The sequence below is a fragment of the Anser brachyrhynchus genome (assembly GCF_964034855.1).
Source record: "Anser brachyrhynchus genome assembly, chromosome: 1".
Taxonomy (NCBI): domain Eukaryota; kingdom Metazoa; phylum Chordata; class Aves; order Anseriformes; family Anatidae; genus Anser; species Anser brachyrhynchus.
This window is the reverse complement of record NC_137694.1, coordinates 115,502,192-115,518,778: the sequence shown is the minus strand read 5'-3', so window position 1 is coordinate 115,518,778 and position 16,587 is coordinate 115,502,192. Positions and strand designations below refer to the sequence as shown.

The 16,587-nt window shown below is 48.3% G+C and overlaps 1 protein-coding gene across 2 annotated transcripts in view; it reads right to left on the bottom strand.

The window, feature by feature from the left end:
• The window catches only part of SIM2 (SIM bHLH transcription factor 2), a gene marked incomplete at its 5' end in the record, with an annotated part of 59,548 nt that extends 44,387 nt beyond the window's left edge, over positions 1 to 15,161 (bottom strand). Inside the window, 4 exons of one of the 2 annotated variants that reach the window (XM_080602824.1) lie at positions 5,296 to 5,385; positions 8,055 to 8,137; positions 14,496 to 14,678; positions 15,028 to 15,161. In XM_080602824.1, the coding sequence (XP_080458950.1) occupies positions 5,296 to 5,385; positions 8,055 to 8,137; positions 14,496 to 14,670 (348 nt within the window). Of the gene's footprint in view, positions 1 to 5,295; positions 5,386 to 8,054; positions 8,138 to 14,495; positions 14,679 to 15,027 lie in introns of those variants that run through there. The other variant, XM_080602825.1, reaches the window with a different exon arrangement.
• Positions 15,162 to 16,587: the final 1,426 nt, after the last annotated feature.

The following is a 16,587-nucleotide window of genomic DNA, read 5'->3' as shown; positions in this document are numbered from 1 at the left end:
AAAGAGTAAAGATGAAAGAAGAGGAGAGATGGAGAAAGATAAAAAGAAAGGGGTGGGAGGGAAAGAGGAAAAGATTAAGAAAAGGAGAGGAAGAAAGGGGGAAGGAAAAGGAAAGGAAGGGAAGGGAAGGGAAGGGAAGGGAAGGGAAGGGAAGGGAAGGGAAGGGAAGGGAAGGGAAGGGAAGGGAAGGGAAGGGAAGGGAAGGGAAGGGAAGGGAAGGGAAGGGAAGGGAAGGGAAGGGAAGGGAAGGGAAGGGAAGGGAAGGGAAGGGAAGGGAAGGGAAGGGAAGGGAAGGGAAGGGAAGGGAAGGGAAGGGAAGGGAAGGGAAGGGAAGGGAAGGGAAGGGAAGGGAAGGGAAGGGAAGGGAAGGGAAGGGAAGGGAAGGGAAGGGAAGGGAAGGGAAGGGAAGGGAAGGGAAGGGAAGGGAAGGGAAGGGAAGGGAAGGGGATTATTTATGTTGATTCATTTATATATATTATTTTTAATAATATGCAATGAATATAATAAAAAGCAGTGACTGTTATTTTTCAGGATTATAACAGTGGGAACCTGTTTTAGTAACTCCATCTTCAAGCTTTAGTGGTGAGGGAGGGAGGAAACTGTACAATCTCACTGTGACTCATGCTTTTTGCTGTTTCTGTTTGTTTTTAATTATATGGGGGAAAACACATTTGTAAGTGTCTATAGCTAAGTCTGTACGTATCATAATCACCTACAGACACATAAAACTAATAATTCTTATGCTGACGGGCATTTCATTGGCCTTTACACTTAGTTAACCAGAACAAGAAAAAAACAGTCATTGGAGAAATTCACAGTTGTGATCAGTGTTCGAACTGAAAAGAGCATCATTTATGACTCTGTTCTTTTTCAGCTTCCAAAAAAAATCATTCACAGATAGCCATGTGCAAACTATCTATCCCTTCAATAAAAAGACTTTCTTACGGAAACAACGCCAACCAACCTGACTGGCAATATCAACTGTAGTAATCAAGAAGATCTTATTGCAACTCTGCCATTACTAAGTATAATCATAACCACATTGACATGTATCTACTCTCTTACAAGTATGACACATGGGTATCTCTTGCTTTTCCAAAAGTAGCTGCCTATTGCAAAAGAACTACTGACTGAAGTAATCATTGGTTCACAGGATTCACAGGACTGGGCCCAAGGTCATATTTTTATTCAAAATTTCATTTTCATCACATAATTTTCATAAATAAAAATATTTTAGTTTTATATCTAAAGTTGAAAACTGAAGTGCTTTATCAAGCTAATGACTAGATTTTCTCATTACGTATGTAGGAATGTTTTCTACCCTGATGTATGCATTCGCAACCCCAGCAAAGTCAGTGGGAGGTGAGTATACAACACTGAAACCAAAATTGATTGTCAAAATGCTAGTGGAAACATAAAGCCATCAGCAAAGACAGGGGACTAAATAGGAGTCAAATAACCAAAATATGTATACATAATTTTGAAACTGACCACAGTCTCCTGCTACACATAGTATATGCATGCTATTTTAAAGCCTACAATGAAACACTGAAAACTTTAAAAAAATAAATTATATGGTTCAATTCATAAACCTTCTAAAATCCCATGCCTCAGGCTTATTAAACCAGCTTCCTCGATGCAGCTTTTTAATATCTGTAAATACCTGCTTACTACCAAATATCGCTATTTCCTACTAAGAGCTTTTTTATGTGTAACTCAGCTGCACAGTTTTTTCCTGCCAAGAAATGATTCATAATAAACACAGAGGACTAAGTAGATGGATTCTAGAGCAAATAATTACATATTTTGCCTTTCATATACTTATTTGACGAAAGTAAAATAAACTCTTGGAAAAGTTCAGATGTTTGTGGTTAAATATTTCAAGATTTATCAAAAGTCAAAGATAAGCTTGGCTCCCTCGTGGACACAGAAAATGGCTGGAATAAGGTCCAGACTTTCACAATTAAAATATATATATATATATATAATTCACCATTATTTCCTAAGAGGATTTTCTTTTCCATTCTGTGTCTCTGGACTCAGGGGTGGGGGGAGGGAGGTGTGGAGGGGGGCGGAATATTTGGGGAATTTGAACCTATTTACTACCCATGGAAAAAAGAGGCAAGGAGTTGGCTCTATCTCAGCTAGCACAAGTCAGTTCAACAATGATCTGAGGCCAATTGAAATTAGACGGAGGAAGGGGTCCTAACCATCAGTATTTACAATATTTACTGTTAGAGTTGAGTGGAAAGGTTGATCAAAATCCAAACCCACAAATTAACCAACAGGTCCACAAATAGAGATGTAGTCTTTTCAGAAATATTGTTTCTGATTCTCTAAAATTGCAGGCAGAAGTGAGTCAAGTAGTGCTGAAAAACAATCCTTAATGTTGTTTTTACATTTTTAAACTAGCTTAACAACATTGGTTATGAAGGCTTTTTCAGAAGGTCTAAGTTCCTTCTGCTTAACCTAAATTCATGATATACTAGAAAATAAAGGCTACAGTAGTAGTTCTCCAAGAATATCCTGCAAAATATTTTCAAATGAACTTTTTATTTAGTTCAAATATACATTTTAAAACAAATTGCACTTTAACTGGAAATTGATGTGTGGACTAGTTAATTGTCAAATTATTTAATAAAAAGGTATTTCTATGGACTCTCTAAAAGATTTTCTACGATTATCATCACTCTGGTCTCAGCTTGTATTGGCTGGAGCTCTGTAAGAGCACTTGTTGAAAATATAGTGTGGGATTATGACTTGGTGAGGGAGACTTGTAGAATTTGCTTCTACAGACCAATCTCATTCTTGTTGATGACAGTGGCAAAACTCCCAGTGATTTCCAGAGTTGTAGGAACAAGAACTCATTTAGAGCCCTGGGAAGCTTACAGGAATATCCCAGTATTCATGTATTAATACGTTAGTATTTAGGAAAAGCCTAGAATTAATTCTAGCATTACTTAAAACAAAATTGTCTCTTGAAAAATAGAACATTGAGCAATATCAAGAACGGATTAGATGATAAAACAATATGACAAAAGCCAGGGAAAAATCATTGCCTTGCTTAGGTGTTTTATTTTATTTAAAAATAAATAATAAAAATGATAATAATAGGAAATAAAAAAGTGTTGTTAAACTGCATTCAGTGTTAAAGCATTCAGTGTTTTGAGTCTAAAAAATGCCCTTAAATTTCACGTGCCTCTGTCCTCTCTGATCTACACCTTTCTGGAAAATTCAAGGATGCAGCCCATTCATTTACAAATCTTCGCTAAAGCGAAATATTTGAGATTTTGCTTAGAAACCTTACTTCAGTAAACAATATGACAAAATACTTTAGTTTTCCTTAGCAGATCTTGCAGTAGGGCTTATAGAGACTTATGTGTGCAGCACAGAGGGAATACAGTCTGTGCAGAGGGCCATAAGATCATACCAGCTAAAGACGACTGAAGCCAGCACGATGCTTTCTGTCCCTTCTCCTTGACTGTGGCAAAGTTTATTCATTGTCCTACTGATATTGTGGGTCTTTAATTTCACCAGATGACTGAATAATATCGAGACCTACAAGAGGACATGATATTCCTCAAAAGAAAAAGAAAAAAAAAATCTGGACAAAACCTAGACCAGCTAGCACTTATCAAACAGCAAGCAGGATAGAACAATGAGACTACTTCAAGGGCAGATGGGAACACTCAGTGCTTTGGAACAATCATACCGACTAAATGAATCTATTTAAGTAGTTAGCTACGTTGTGGATCTTTTCAAAACATTACAGGGAGAAAAATATTTAATAAGACTGTTGATTCAGAGTAGAAAATACAGCCATTTGGAAGAAAATTTATACTAAAAGACTGTAATATTTAAAGTAATTTCAACATGCGTTAAATGTTATGAAACAACTCATTCTATACTGTAACAGATTCAAATGAACAAACTGCTTGAAATAAGAACATTCCCTGGACACATTTTTAAAAGTTGGCAGACAAAAAGTATCCATGCCATAATTTTGATCATCAAAATTACATTTTCTGAAGGAGATTACAAAAACAGGAATCACAGTTGCCTTTGGATTTAGAAGGGGTGTTTATGAGACGATACACTTGCTTTTTCTATCTCTTCAGTGTTCTATTTTTTCTCATAGCTACTAATTCTAATTCAAATACTGGAAACATGCATCCAAAGAACTTCACAGTTTTTCAAACAAAAATATTAATTACTACCAAAGCTAAAGCACGTCTATAATTTCCACAACTCAGTCCCTTCTCTGTTGTTGGACATAGGCATATTCCTCAGCTGTCTTGCCTGAAACAAAACATATTGCTCTCTCTCACCTTCATCTCCTCCTCCTTCTTCTTCTTCTTCTCCTCTCTGCTATTTATTTTTCCACTTAATTTTATTTAACTCTGAAAAGTGTTTCAACTGTAACTGGTTCTGAAGAAACAGTTCTGTTTCTTGCAAGTGTCATCCGGGGCCCAGTGAAATTAATTAGGCGTTTATCTATTGGAGTTCAGCAGGCTTTAGGTCAGGTGCTACCAATGAAATTGTGTAATACATTTATACAAAAACGTATGGAAACTTGCACTCTGCAATAAATTCAGGCCATTTGCCCTTGCGCCTGTCCCAAGAAGGCAAAAAATTAGAAATGTCCTTCTAAGAAAAAAAAACCAACAACAACAACAATAAAAACCCCTTATACTTCTTGTGCAGAACAGTAGTAAACTGAGTTTTATGAGTTCTATCACAACCATATAAAACGCTTTACTGAAAAGACCACTGAGCTGGAAAAACTCAGGAAAAACTACCCTGAATTCCATGTGAACACTCATAAATCTGCCCCCCCTTTCTTTTTTTCCTAAAGCACATTTACCATAAAACTCATGTTCCACATCAGATTTCCTCTCTATTTCATAGCAAGTCTCAATATCTTACACAATCTAAAACATATAGCCTTGAATTCTAAACTTTATTTCAGATGTATAGCATTACCACACAGGCAATAGGTTTGGGTTTCAAGCTCTGCGTATATCTGCAATTTGCAATATCATATTATTTATTACCCTTCTTAAAGGTAATGAGGAGTAAAATACAATGAACAAGAACAGATATAAAGACAGTCATGATGTGGTCGTAAGTATAGGAAACTTGAATATTTAAGGAAGGTCATTTATCAGAAAACAAAGTTGAAGCTTTGAATACCCCTAAAAGCCAATGACTCGCTATATGTATGGCAAGATGTTAGTGCTAGGTCCAAAATGTAGTATCTATATTTAACAGATGAAAAAAATAAATCACTCCTACCTGAGATAAGCCAAGATGTACAGATGCTGTTTCTGAGATGTACATTATTTTGCCATCCGATGCCACCACGAAAACAAAGCCATCCAAAGTCTGTAGAAGAGAAATACATAGGGTAAAAAGAAATAACTGTATAAACCATTTACAGTGGGGAAAAAAAAAAAAAAAGTTTGAAGCGTTTTGGACAAGGATTGTTATCCAACTTAAAGAACAGCAAATATAGTATTTAAGAAATAGAAACCTTTATCTGATGGTGTTCCTATAAACTCTATGACACACACACATACATTGTGAAATCCAATTCATTCCCCCTACAGATGCGAGCTTTACTGCTTCACTTTAAGTTAACATTCTCCTGTTGATTCTGGTTATTTTAGTACTTAGTACAAATCCTGAGCTATGTGGTACTTAGGGGAAAATCTAGCACTACGCAAGCCATTTTTTATGGTATAATTGGCAGACACAGCTTACCGCTATTTGCAATATATTTAATGATACAGTAAGCAATGCTTTAAATTTCTTTGACTATATTTTTATTAATGCATTTCTGAACAGAGGACTGTTTGCTATGTACAAAGTGAACTTAGGGAAAAAAAAGTAGAACAAACCAATCAGCATTCAAAACTTTATCACACTTGAAGAGAGAGATTTATGCTCATTAAGTGATATGCCTAGAGTCTGTGAATCTCAGCTAATGTTTCTTTGTAATGCAAATTCTTATTGATGGGAATTCTTAACTGGATGATAAATATTCCTTGCGTGAGTAAAAACTGAAGTTTCATTTTGTCCTGTGTCATCCATACAGGAAAAAAATATGCTTTTGGTTAGCCAAAACTGGCCAAGATTTGGACATGCAGCCTATTGATTTGGGGCGCTTTGATTCTTCAGTGCCCAAAGTCAGGCAGAATTTCAACAGTACCTTATATTATATAGTTTAAAAGGATCCACTGTCTCTAGTTGGTTTAGGAAGCCTTGATCAATACACACATATGAACATCACCAGAAAATGTATTTGGAATAGAGATGTCATTTTTACAGTACACAGATAAAGCAGCCACCTATTTCTAATTCATATTTTAAATTACTGAACGTAAAACAAAAGAGAAGCAATAAAATCCTGTATGCTTCATGCTCTTACACTGCTGCCCCAATAAAAGAAAATATTCCAAATTATTCTCTGGCCTACTAACGATTCTACAGCACGTAATTGAAACCAGATTACTCTTTGCCTTCACTTTTTTTTTTCACTTTTTTTTTGGAACATAAATTTTGTAGCAGTATTAAAATGGGAAGTAAATTATTCCATCCCTAACCATAACTTTTCATCCAAACACTGCCATCCTGCAGTTGCTCTACCCACTATCACAACTAAAACTGTGTCAATTCTTTCATTACTCCATTGTATGGTGCGGTAGGTCTCTAACTTTCCCATCCAGAAAAACACAGAACCATACAGAAAAGTTTAAGAACCCTTAAAATAAGTCTACAGTGGATTTGCTGGCATTATTAAAGCCTTAATATTCACAACTCAGAAATAACTGAACTGTAAAATGAGTATTACAGGTGATTAGCATATATTATTTAAGTTCATCTAATGCCAGACAAAACACAAAATGGCGAACACGGAGGAGGAGCAAGTGTGCCAGCAGTGATTTGTATGATATAACTAGACAAACATTTTGAAGGTAGACCAATGACTCTGAAACTGTGGCTATCAGCTTCTTAGAAGTCCAAGTGTGTTTTTCCAGGCTGGAAATACCTCCACGAAAGATCATTTTAGACTCGGTCAATCCCGTGAACTTTATTCGGTCACCAAAGAGCACTTCAAGACATTCTGCCCCAAGTGCTCGCCCTCCTTATTCAAGGAGGCAACTCGCAGGGCCTCCACGACAAACCCACCAACCTCATACCTCATTGTAAATTTTGGGCGACCCCTCACAGCTGTCCCAGCCATCCCCTGGGGACAAAGGTCGCCCAGCCCTGCCGGCGGCGCTGCCAGCAGGGTTTCTGTTCAGCTTTTGTCCCCAGCCGGGCGAGCAGGGAAAACAGCTCCAGCTCTCTGACCAGAAATTAACCTTCTACAATAAAACCGACCTTTAAATGATTACGGTTTACTAGGTCTTTAAAATCGGGGGAGAAAAAAATCCTTGCGGTATTAAAATTGCGTATAAAAAAAAAATGGAGCTAAGCGTAATTATTTTTTTTTCCTCCGGCTGGCATCCACGCCCCGGCTACGACTTCCTAAATTCTCCTCCGACCTACACAGGGGGAATTCAGAAGAATTCCAGAGCAGATCAACAGGATTTTGAACAACTGTATTTTCAGGTGCTAACGTCAACAGGAGATCTAATCCAGATGTGCGCCGCCTGCCCGCTGGGTCCGGCAGGGCTGCCCCGGCCCGGCTGCGTTTGAGCACCGTGCGCTCGGACCCGACGGTGCGGGGCGAGATGCTGCTTCCACCAGCATCGCACGCGGAAAAAATAAAATAAAGAATCTGGGGTCTCGATTTTGCTCCTCTCCCGACCCGTTTGAGGGTCTGGGTGGCAGGGAAGGCTTCACACGGGCGCCGCTAACAAGCCGGGGGAGGAGGAGGAGGAGGAGGAGGAGGAGGAGGAGGAGGAGGAGGAGGAGGAGGAGGAAGAGGAGGAGGAGGAGAAGGAGGAGGAGGAAGAGGAGGAGGAGGAGAGGTGGGGAGGTTAATCGCCCCAAAACACAAGGTTTCCGATGCGCAGCGCGTACGAGGGGAGGAAGGCGTCCACTACCTGAAGCAAATGGGATCCCAGCTCCTTGGCCACGTTGTCCAAGGGTCCTATCCTGCTCGGCTGTCCCCAGGCGTCGCCCAGACCTGCAAGGGAACCAAGGAGCTGGTTAGACCGGGGCAAGGGGCTCGGAAGGGGCCACGTTCCCCCTCCCTCCCCGCCGAGCGGCCCCTCTCCCCGGCACGGGGCATCGTGCCCGAGCTTTTTTTCTATTTTTTCTTTTTTTTTTTTCGGGGAATCCCGCCAAGGGTACTCCCACAGGCGCTCTTTCCCCAGACAGCCGCCGGCCCTCAGCACGCCCCAGGGGATATGTCAGCTCCCAGCGCTACCCCTCGCCCGCCATGTCGCGGCGCACCCCCACATGTCGCGACAAGGAGCCCGGCACGCTTGGACGAGGGAGGCCGAGAGCCCCGGGGAGGCTCCCGGCCCGTCCTCAGCCCCACTGGGCTGTGTGTGTGTGTGTCTGGTCGGGGATTTAGTTTGTTTTTCTTCCCTCCGTGCAAAGAAGGGGTGCTCGGGGGGACTGGTGCCGGCACCTCGCCGGCTCCGCAGGCGGCAGGAAGAAGGCACAGCCATTTCGTGCCTCCTTTTGGGAAAGAAAGGAGAAAAGAAGGCTTTAAACCCTTCGGGTGAATGGTCGGTGATGGGCGAAAGGCGAGGATGCTCGGTGCTGCCAGCCAGCGAGCTTTGGGGCTGGCAGCAACCGAACCCGCAGGGTTTATAGCCTTGAACATCGCCCACACCGGTGCACGGCTGGGAAACGGTGTTTTTCTCCTGCTGCCTCTCACCGGGGCCAGGTGCTTCTAAAGAAAACTCCCTCGGCGACCTTGCAGGGAGTTTTCTTGAAAAAGAAAATAAAAAAAAAAAAAAAAAGAGGCCGCCGTAGCGTGAGCCCCGCTCGGAGAGGAAGCTGGCACCTGGCTGGGCGGCGCTGCCCCGAGCTTGGGGTTTTAAACAAGTTTTTTTGGGGTCGTCTTTATAAAGGCTCCCCCGAAGCCCTCCCAGTCCCACGTCTGCCTTGAGTCCCGCAGATAGCCCTGGTCTGGAAGCCCTGGGAGCCCCTCTCCCTGCTCCCCATCCTAGGGACCCACAGCATTCCCCTCCCCAGGGACGGGGACCTCGTCCCACTGCCCGGTCCCGGCGGGCAAGCACCCAGGAGCCTGCGGCTTCCAGCGCAGGAGAGGCTGGTTTAACCAGGGCAGTGCCACCAGCCAAGGTCAGCCCCAAAAGCAGCCGCCTGCCTCCCCGCCCCGCCTGCCGCTCCGGCTGCCCGAGCGGGTGTCCCCAAACTGTAGTCCCAAAGCGACGCTTTTTTGGGGGTAACACCTTCCCTCCGGTAAAAAAAAAAAAAAAAGCGTTTCAGCACCCATTAGGAAATTAACTCCCAATTGCCAAACGAAAAGGAGCGCTTTCGTACTGCCTTTTCCCAATTCGCAGTTTGGAAAAGGCTCCCAGTCTTCCGAGGAGCCGTCATTTATTTATTATTTATTTATTTTTGTTATTTCTCCTGCCGAAATGCGGCTTCCTCTGTAGTGGGAAGTTTAAAGGATCGCGAAGGCATCCCGCAGTCTCTTTCTCGAGCCGGCGACAAACGCAAACGACCCAGCCAGTCCCGGTGCTGTGCGGATTGCCCTTATTTCGATTTACCAATTGCAAGTGTCGCAAAACCGTATTGCAACCCAAACGAGGGGTTTACGAATAACGACATTAATACTTAAAAAGAAACAACAAAGAATTAAAAAGTTTTGACACGTCCTGAGAAGAGCCCTGATTTTCGCGAGGAAGAGGCGGGTTGAGGGTTTTAGCCGCTCCCTCCCAAAGCCGCCGCTGGGCAGGTAGGGTTTCGAGGCATCGCCAAAAATCCCCACGATTTCTGAGGTCATTTTCCGACCCAGGCTAAAACATTCGCTTCCGCAGATTTTTTTTTTTCCCCTTTGAAATTTTAATTTGGGGTTGCGATCGCGAACTCGCATCAAACGCCAGCGCGCCCGGTGGCTCAGCCCGGCATTCTTCCCAGCTTATTTTAAAGCCGATGATTTTATCATTTAATCCACCGGCGGATCGGAGGTGGAAACGAAACGAAGGAAAACCTTCGGCTGAGATGAAGGACTAAAGCACATTAATTCGTCTTCCCAGAGATTTGCAGACGCGCAGCCTACGCCCTGTAAGCATATGGATGCAATAGACTCCCAAGAGTTCCCCCTGCCCGGCCAGTAAATAAGGCGCATTTTCACTCACTGCACTGGAGCGGGGCCAAAAGAGCTGCCGATACAAAGCGAGCGGCTTGCACATCGCTCCTCGGAGGAGGTGGAAATTTGCTTGGCACGGCCCCGGCCGGGCAGTGGGGGCTCCGGTGTGGGCACGGCTGCGGTGCCGGGAGGGTGGATTTTAAGGAAACCCTTCAAATGTCCCCGTTTCAGCACAAGTTACCTGTGACGCTGGCCTGGAGAGAGATTTCCCCGAGAGCAGGCGGTGCTAAGCGGGAAATAAGCGGCACTAATAGCAGCAGGGTCCGCCGGGCCCCCCCACCTCCAGCTTCGGGAGGTTTTGCGCAGAAATCCCAAAGTACGGGCAAATCTCATATGGGGCAAATCCCTATGAACGGGTCCGCCTTCCTTTGGCCAACCTGGGCGCGACTCCCCCCTTCAACATCCCCAGCACCCCAATCCTCGTCTTTTGACATCTCGGACCCCAGCATTCACTTTGCACCATTTCCCAGTGTCCGAGTACGGGGTGTGAACCCGGCTGTAATGAGATCTAGGAATATTTGGGAGCAATCCCCACCTTCGCTCTCCAAACGTCTGAATGGGGACGCGCGGACATTTGAAAGCCCGGTAGCTTTTCTGTTTGGGATTCTGCTAAAAGAATTACTTAGCGATGTGTTGTGCGAGTATCGGATTGCCCTGTAACTCGGAGTATTTCCTTCGTGCCTACTACCGTATTGTTCCTCGGCTCCCCCGGAGCGTGTGGTCCCCCCGCGTTATTCAATAGCCAGCCTTCCCCAGGAACCTGGGTCAACTACAAACGCCGGCGTTTCCAGCGCTGCCTCTCCCAGGGGATTTTTCCCCAGGCGAGCCCGGCAGAGCAAAGGGGAAACGAAAGGGAGGCGACGAGCTGCCAGCGGCTCCTGCCCTCCGCCGCTCTGTCCCTGGAGGTGGACGGGGACAGCCCGTGGACTGGGGGGGGTCCCTGGGCTCCGGGGAGGGGGCCGGAGCCGACGGGAAGCCCCCCGGTATCCCCCAGGGTGGCTTTGGGAAGGAGTAGGGCCGCTGGGAGGGAGATATGGAAAGATCAAGCCTTTGAGAAGTTTAAAGGTTTAAAAAACAGGGAGAAAAAAAAAACGGCAAGTCCCGGAGGAAACCTACAAAAGTCCTTCCAGGACACCCGGACGAAGCCACAGCCGGCTCTTCCCGGGGTCACGCTAAGAGGGGGGTCCCCTTAGCCCCCCCCCAAGGCTTCCGCAGCTCCCACGGCGGTGGCCCCCTCCCGCTCCGACGGCACTTTGAGGCGACAGCCCGACACCTCTGGTGCCGCCGCTAGCCGCTATCGCGACAGCCGAGCGTTTTCGCTTTAATTATGTGATTCATTAATTCGTTAATAAACCTCTGCTGCGTCCGCCGAGCGCGGACGAAAGAGCTGCAACTGGCCTTAATTTTCTTTAAATATAGGTTCAGAGATTCACACTCCAGATTTAATAGGGAGCGAAAACTCTGCACGCTCCCCACATTTTCTATTGTCTGCGTTTCAGAATAAGGAACAGGTCTCAGGGCTGCTACTTTGTCATTTTATTCCGATTATTTCGTCCAGAGCACTTGGTACTTCGGATCACTTACTAAATACCGCGTTCCCACCCGGTTTAAATGGCCATAAAAGCGCAGTTTTAGAGGCAGTTTTGGAAACTGCGCTGGGGATGGGGCAGGGAGAGGATCCCAATTTTAGCCGGCTGAGGAGAAGCGCGTTTTCTTTAAACGCTGTTTACTCTCGCGTCCCTTTCATTTGCTCATTTTTAGAAGAAAACGCTGACAGCCAAGACAGAAGAAGTCCCGTGGTATATTTTTTCTTCCACAATAATAAGTGCCTTGGCAAAAAATCAAAACGCAGCCGAGGACGAGCTTACAGAGCCGGAGCGCGGGGGAGGCTGGAGGTTGCTGTCTCCTGGACTCTTAATTCATGAATCCGAAGGTCAGAGCAAAACCCCACGGCAAAAAGTACGATGTCGGAGCATGAAATTTTTGCCTTCCAGGGCTTGCTCGCGTTTGCGGGGAGAAAGGAGCTGGAAGATAAATCTCTTTTCACTCGCGCTTCCCAGAGCCCGACCGGGCGTCTCTGCGGGGGGGTTTTGGGGGGGGCTCGGTCCAAACTGTGCGTCTCGGGGCAAAGGCACAGATGGAGGAGATGGGGGTCCTGTCTGAGCCCACTTCCCCGCCCTGTCGGGGTGTTGGGACCATCTCGGCCCGGACACCTCGGTGAGGGTCCCAAACTTTGCCCGAACTGCACGTCAGCGCGCTCTGGAAATAAATGGGGGGAGGCGAGGGGGAAGCCATACACCGGGTTTTTTAAAAGCACAGCCCTCTCTCTCTCTTCCCCTCCAGTCTAGACAGAGCTGGAAGCCAGTTTTATAGCTGGACAACATTTCTGATCGCGCTGGCTACAGCTACCCCAGGCCTAGCACGCATGCTGGAGGCGTCTCAGGCCTCGCCCCCCTCCCGGCCGGCTGGAAGAGCTGAAACACGTTCAAACCTTTTCAGTTTTTTGGGGGGGTGCCGGGGTGCTGGTGAAGGGCTCTGCCCGTGCCCTGGACCAGCGTCTGCGGCCCCTTCGGCTGCGATCCCCGGGAGGACGTGGGGGGCTGCTTCGTGTTCGCCTTTGTTCCAAGCCCCAATAACCTCGGGCATCTCCGTGCCCTCCACGCATGGGGCCCAGCATGCTGGAAGGGGCTCTTTCCCCAGGTCTTGCTGCATCAGACTTTAGGATGCGCTGCTGGGCAGCCCCCTCCAGCCAGTATGCCCCCCCCCCCCATCAAAACCAACTGGAAGCAGTCGGGCGGTCTTGGGAGAGACCCCGAGGGAACCCCCGAGGGGAATTCACCCCCTCGGGAGGGGCAGGCAGCGGCAATGGGGCGCCGTGTGCCGTCGGGCAGCCCGCCCCCCCCCCCCCCCCGCGACGGCCCGCTGCTCCCGGCTGCCTCCCTCCGGCTTCCCCCGCTCTGCCCTCGGCGGTCCCCACGGCCTGTCATCCCCGGCCCCAAAGCTTTGGTTGGAAATACGTTTCCATCCGGACTTAAGACGATGAAAGATGAGGAATTCGCCCTATGCATTTAAAACGTTGCTCTTAATAAGCAGGGTGTGCGGAAGCGCACGCCCGGCCTGTTTAAGGAAGACAGACACATAAAACACCCCCGAGCTGCTGGGTATAAACCTGCTCTCGGGGTCGGCTCGCTGCTCCTGAGGATCAGCACGGCTGCCAAAGTGGGGACACGTTCAGCAGCATCTCCGACCGTGCCACTTTTCCTCCCTCCTAAACCAAACCCGTTCCGGCGACACGCTCCCGAGCTAAGGCTGGCGAGAGAGAGACCCCCACATCCCCTACACCCCCCGAAATCACGACGTCCTGTTTCTTAGAGGGAGATTTCCCCCCGCGGGATAATGGCGAGAAATCACAGCGGAGCACCGCCTCGCTTCCCCCGGCGGGCTGCGGGAGCGCACTCCGAAGGAGCCCGGCCTTGCCGTAGCGCTGCTAGTGCTTGCTCGCGAAATCACTCAGTTAGATGGCCAGAACGGTAAGCTTTTCCTCGGGCTGGGAGTATTTTTTTTCCGACCCCCCTCCCTCCTTATTATTATTATTATTTCATTTGTAGCCTTTTAATAAAGCTCCTTAGAAACCGCGGCGGAGAGCCCAGCTTCCACTCTGCAATTTTTTAATTCCTCTCCCCAACCCCGGGCCAGAGAGGCACAGACAAATAACAAAAGGGGGGAGCCGGGTTTATCCAGCCACCCCCTGACCCCAAAGAGAGTTTCGCCGCACGTCCCCAAGCGCCGGGCTGGGGGAGCAGCGGGGCCGGGCGGGGGGCTTCTGCCGAGCCCCCGGGGAAAGAAGGAGCAAGGAGGGGCTCAGGCCTCCGAGAAGGCGCAGTCCCACTCCCGCACGGCCCTGCACGGAGCAGGTTGAGCCAATAACAACACCCACCCTAAGAGGTGGGGGTCTTTTTTTTTTTTTTTTTGAGAAGCCGGGGTCCTCCTCAAGCGCTCCCCACCGGCTCTGCTCCCGGGGGGGCTCTTCTTCCTGGGGGGTTTAGGAGGCTCCTCTCCACCCCCGGTCTCCCCCCCGTCTTTTCCCACCCGGGGCCGGGACCCGGCCGGGACACGGAGGGGTCGATGTCGGGGTGCGGGGCTCCCCCTGCTCTTTTCGGCTTCCCCGCGGGGAGGAGGCGCAGAGGGTGGTTACCTTCGGGGAAGACGGCTCGCATCTTCAGGTAGCTGGTGGTGAGGCGGATGATGGACGCCTTGTCCAGCTGGGAGGTGATGGCCGAGGGCAGGGGCAGGAGTTTGGCCAGTTCGTAGAATTCTCCATTTTCTTTTTCCCGTCTAGTCTTTGCCGCGTTCTTGGATTTTTCCTTCATCGCGACTACTGCAAGGCGAAGATGACACTGGCATATTAGACCCGAATCTTCCGAATTGCAGGGGGCATGGATTTCGGCTTCAGAGTTAGTATTTTCGTTTAAGGAAGGGAGGGAGGGAATTCACCCAAATCAAATCAACTTAAAAAAAATAAAAAGGGGAGAAAAAAAAAAAAGGTGGGGAGAAAAATAAAAAACACCAAACCAACCAAACAAAAACCACCACCAACAGAAGTGGTGCGAGGAGGGGGAAGGCGATCTCTGAGCCGCAAGCCCAGCAGGCAGAGCTGATCGGGAGAAGGCAGTCCTGCTCTGACCCTGCACTACCCAGCGCTCCGAAACCGAGACCGAGAGACCTACACGAGCCACGGTCCTCTGCCTGCAGGCGGAATCGGATCTTCTCCTCGCCGGGGAGCAAAGAGCACCGGCTTCCCCTCACCGAGGGATTTCTTCTCTTCGAGCCTTCCCCGTCCAAAACCAATAATAAGAAAATATCAAAAGCACAGCGGCCGCGCGAGAAATCATAAGGGTAGGCGGGCTGGACCGTTGTGGGACGCTATTTTTGTCTCTTAAAAAAAAAAAAAAAAAAAAGAAGAAAAAGAAAAAATGGGGAAAAAAAAAAGTAGAGAGAGAGAAAGAAAAGCCCGCGCTGCTCGTTTATAAGAGAAGCTCTGGTCCCGGTGAGGGGCAGCCGGGAGGGCAGCCCCCGGCTAAACGCGAGCCGCAGCGGCCGGAGAGGGAGCCGCTGGCCGCAGCTCTGGCAGATCGCAGGCTCGCATTTCCCTCCCGGCCAGGGCAGCTCTCGGCGGCGGGAGGGCCCCTGCCCCTGCCCCTGCCCGGCCCCGGGGGGCGGCTTCAGCGGCGGGGGGCGGCGGGCTGCCCGCGGGGCTGGGGGCGCGGGGGGCGCCCGGCTCCGAGCGCGGCTCTCATGCGGAGCCGCCCGGGGGACTCCGTGCTCCTCGGGACCTGCGCCCGCTGCGGCGTCGCCTCTTTCTTCCCAAACAAGTCCGAGCGCTGGCAAAGGCTGGCGGTGGATTTCTTTGCTTAGTTGTCTCGGTTTTTCTCCTCTTTAAAGAATTCGCAAAATCGGGGTTTGGTTTTCTTTCTGGGTTTGTTTTCTTTCTTTTTTTTTCTTCCTTTCTCTCTCTTTTTTTTTTTTTTTTTCTTTTTAAAATTGTCACGTATTTAAAGAGCTGTTGCAAAGCGCTGGCTCTTTCGCACACGCATGCCTTTCCGAGGAAGAAGGAGGGTTCGCTACGGTCACCTCCCGCGAGGAGCAGCGATCCTCACCATGCGGCCAGGCTCCAAGGTAAAACTCCCCTCCTCTCGGAAATCCTGGCCGCCACGCTCCTCGCCTGAAAACACTGATATCTCCGTTTTTTTTTTTTCCTCCTTATTTCTTTTTTATTTTTTTTTCCTTCTCTCTCGCCTTTTTTTTTTTTTTTTTTTTTTTTTGTCAGGGGCAGAAGGAGCTCTGAAGTGGACCCCTCGGTTTAATTCTTTCGCAAAGGCTCGAAGAAAGCCAGGAGAGCCTCAAGAGGGGAGGGGATAATGTATCCGTGACGTGTCATCCCGCGCAGCGCCCTCCGAGGAACCCAAATACAGAGGAGCCAGAAAAGAGCCGCAATTAGCACTTGCGAGGGGACGGGAGGCCGGCCCGGGGGGAGCCGGGGGCGGGGGGCGTTTGCTCGCCCCGACCTCCCGGAGCGGCCCCTTGGCCCCGGACCCTGCCGGGGGGGGGGGGGGGGGGGGGGCCTCGACCCCCTCCCCACGTGGCAGAGGGGCCGCGCACGGGCACGCGTGGGGACCGCGACACTCGCGGGGCCTCGTTTATCCAGGCAGTGCTGTTTACCCACCGGGTGAAAGGAGCAAAAGCACATACATAAGTGCAAATGAATCATATATGGAGCACGTAAGCGA